This window comes from Astatotilapia calliptera, chromosome 20, assembly GCF_900246225.1.
Source record: "Astatotilapia calliptera chromosome 20, fAstCal1.2, whole genome shotgun sequence".
Classification (NCBI taxonomy): Eukaryota; Metazoa; Chordata; class Actinopteri; order Cichliformes; family Cichlidae; genus Astatotilapia; species Astatotilapia calliptera.
The window spans coordinates 16,188,024-16,189,949 of NC_039321.1; the positions used below are offsets into that span (position 1 = coordinate 16,188,024).

At 42.9% G+C, this 1,926-nt stretch overlaps 1 protein-coding gene across 1 annotated transcript; it reads right to left on the reverse strand.

Moving 5' to 3' along the window:
* Positions 1-118: 118 nt before the first annotated feature.
* LOC113013779 (uncharacterized) lies at positions 119-809 on the reverse strand. The gene has a single exon (XM_026154926.1). It carries the CDS (start codon positions 807-809, stop codon positions 120-122), a length of 690 nt encoding a protein of 229 aa, XP_026010711.1. The 3' UTR covers position 119.
* Positions 810-1,926: the final 1,117 nt, after the last annotated feature.

Sequence of the window (1,926 nt, forward strand, 5' to 3'; positions counted from 1 at the left end):
CAGACAATCAGATACTGGATGCTGGAGCTGGACCTTAAGTGCTGAAAATAAGACTGACAAACAACAGTGTGGCGGCTGAAAAACGGGACTCCATCCTCAGGCACATCTTCTTCTTCCTCCTAGCGTTTTTCCCGCTCGGTTGCAGGGTCCGCTTTTCTGCAAAGTCGTCTCCACTTGGGTCGGTCAAGGGCGTCGCTCAGATCTGCTTCGATCTTCTTCACGTCGTCCTTGATTCGGTCCATCCATCTCCGCTTTGGTCTGCCTCTAGGTCGACGTCCTTGGGGGCTGAGCCGTAGTGCTGTTCTCACCACTGAGTTCTCATCGCTCCGTACCACATGTCCGTACCACCGCAGCCTCGCTTCTTGCATCTTATCTGTGATTGGCGCGATTCCCATCCTCTTTCTAACGTCGGTGTTCATGATGTGGTCCCATCGTGTTAGGCCTAGGCACCATCGCAGCATCCGCATTTCCATCGTGTGAAGGGCTTGTTCGTGCTTTCCGGTGGCTGGCCAGCACTCGGATCCATAGAGGGCGACGGGGCGCACTACACTCTTGTAGATCTTTGACTTGAGGCGATTGGGCATTCTTCGGTCACACAGGACGCCGGTGACTTGGCGCCATTTCATCCACGCTGCGTTGATCCTGGCTCGTACATCTAGTAGGATATCGCCGTCATTGCTGATCATCGATCCGAGGTATTTGAAATGAGGTACTTTCGCCAGATCTTCTCCATCGACGCTGATCGTGCCGTCGGTCTGGGGGCCAGCCTCTAAGTATTCGGTCTTGTTGGTGTTGAGCCTCAGGCACATCATCACCTGCTTAACCCAACTTCCAACCTACTTGTTGAAAGTGGAATACCAAAACAGCAATGGGACCAGTGCAGGACCATGACTATATAATTGTTTAGCTGGAGGACCTTCTGGAGAAAATAAAAGATTTAGAGATTTGCTACCTGAAATGCATGTGTAATTTTTTATAACGACTACAATTCAGTAGCCTACTCTCTACTTAATTGTGGAATGGTAAATTCATGACCTTGCCTTAAAGGGGACATGAAACGCTACACATATAAAGGCTAATTTACACCATTGAGCCCTACTCTCAAAAACTGAAATCGATGTAGCTCTGTAAAGTTTTAAGAACATGTTCAGCACCATCTTCTGTCAGTAAGAAATGTGGTTGGTTGCAGTTAATAGACTTACACTAGTTTATGTTAGCTAACTAGTGACAGAATCGGTAACTCAGGGGAAAATAAGGACACTACAACTGAAAATCTGTTTAAGGAGATCACATTTGTGCTGCAGCAATGAGTTTTATGTTAAGAAACAGAGGACACACTGTCCACTTTCACTGCCTGTCTCTGTAACTCTCTGTCTCAGTGGCTGTTCGCTGTTTGGCTAGTTGCACTCAAACAAGAAAATCCAGCTATTTGTGATGCAGTATATCCTCGGCTTCTTAGCATAAAACTCAAACACAAAACTGTTGCAACCAGGGACACCACAGAAGTGATCCCTTGAGCTGATTTTTGGTTGTAGTTTCCTTATTATTATTATTATTATTATTATTATTATTATTATTATTATTATTATTATTATTATTATTATTATCCAACAATATTCCAGTTCTAATCTAACATATATCATATATGTTGGCTGTTTCTCTTGCTCCCACTCTTTATGCTAACTGATGCTACTCTCTCCTGGCTCCCCCTCGGCATACAATGCATAGTTATAAAAGTGGTATCCGTTTTTTCATATTTTGTACAAGAATGCTAAATATAGTATTTCTCTGAATTTAAAAGTATGTAAATTGTAGTTTGTTTTATGATGTATTTAACATTAGTAGATATGATTAGAGAGTAGATAAATTAGATATGATTTCAGGTTCTATTGTGATAAAGTTACCATAGGATTATAGTTTCTGTTC

Excerpts from the sequence above, each read along its gene's own strand:
- LOC113013779 (XM_026154926.1), bottom strand. The coding sequence starts at position 809 with ATGTGCCTGAGGCTCAACACCAACAAGACCGAATACTTAGAGGCTGGC.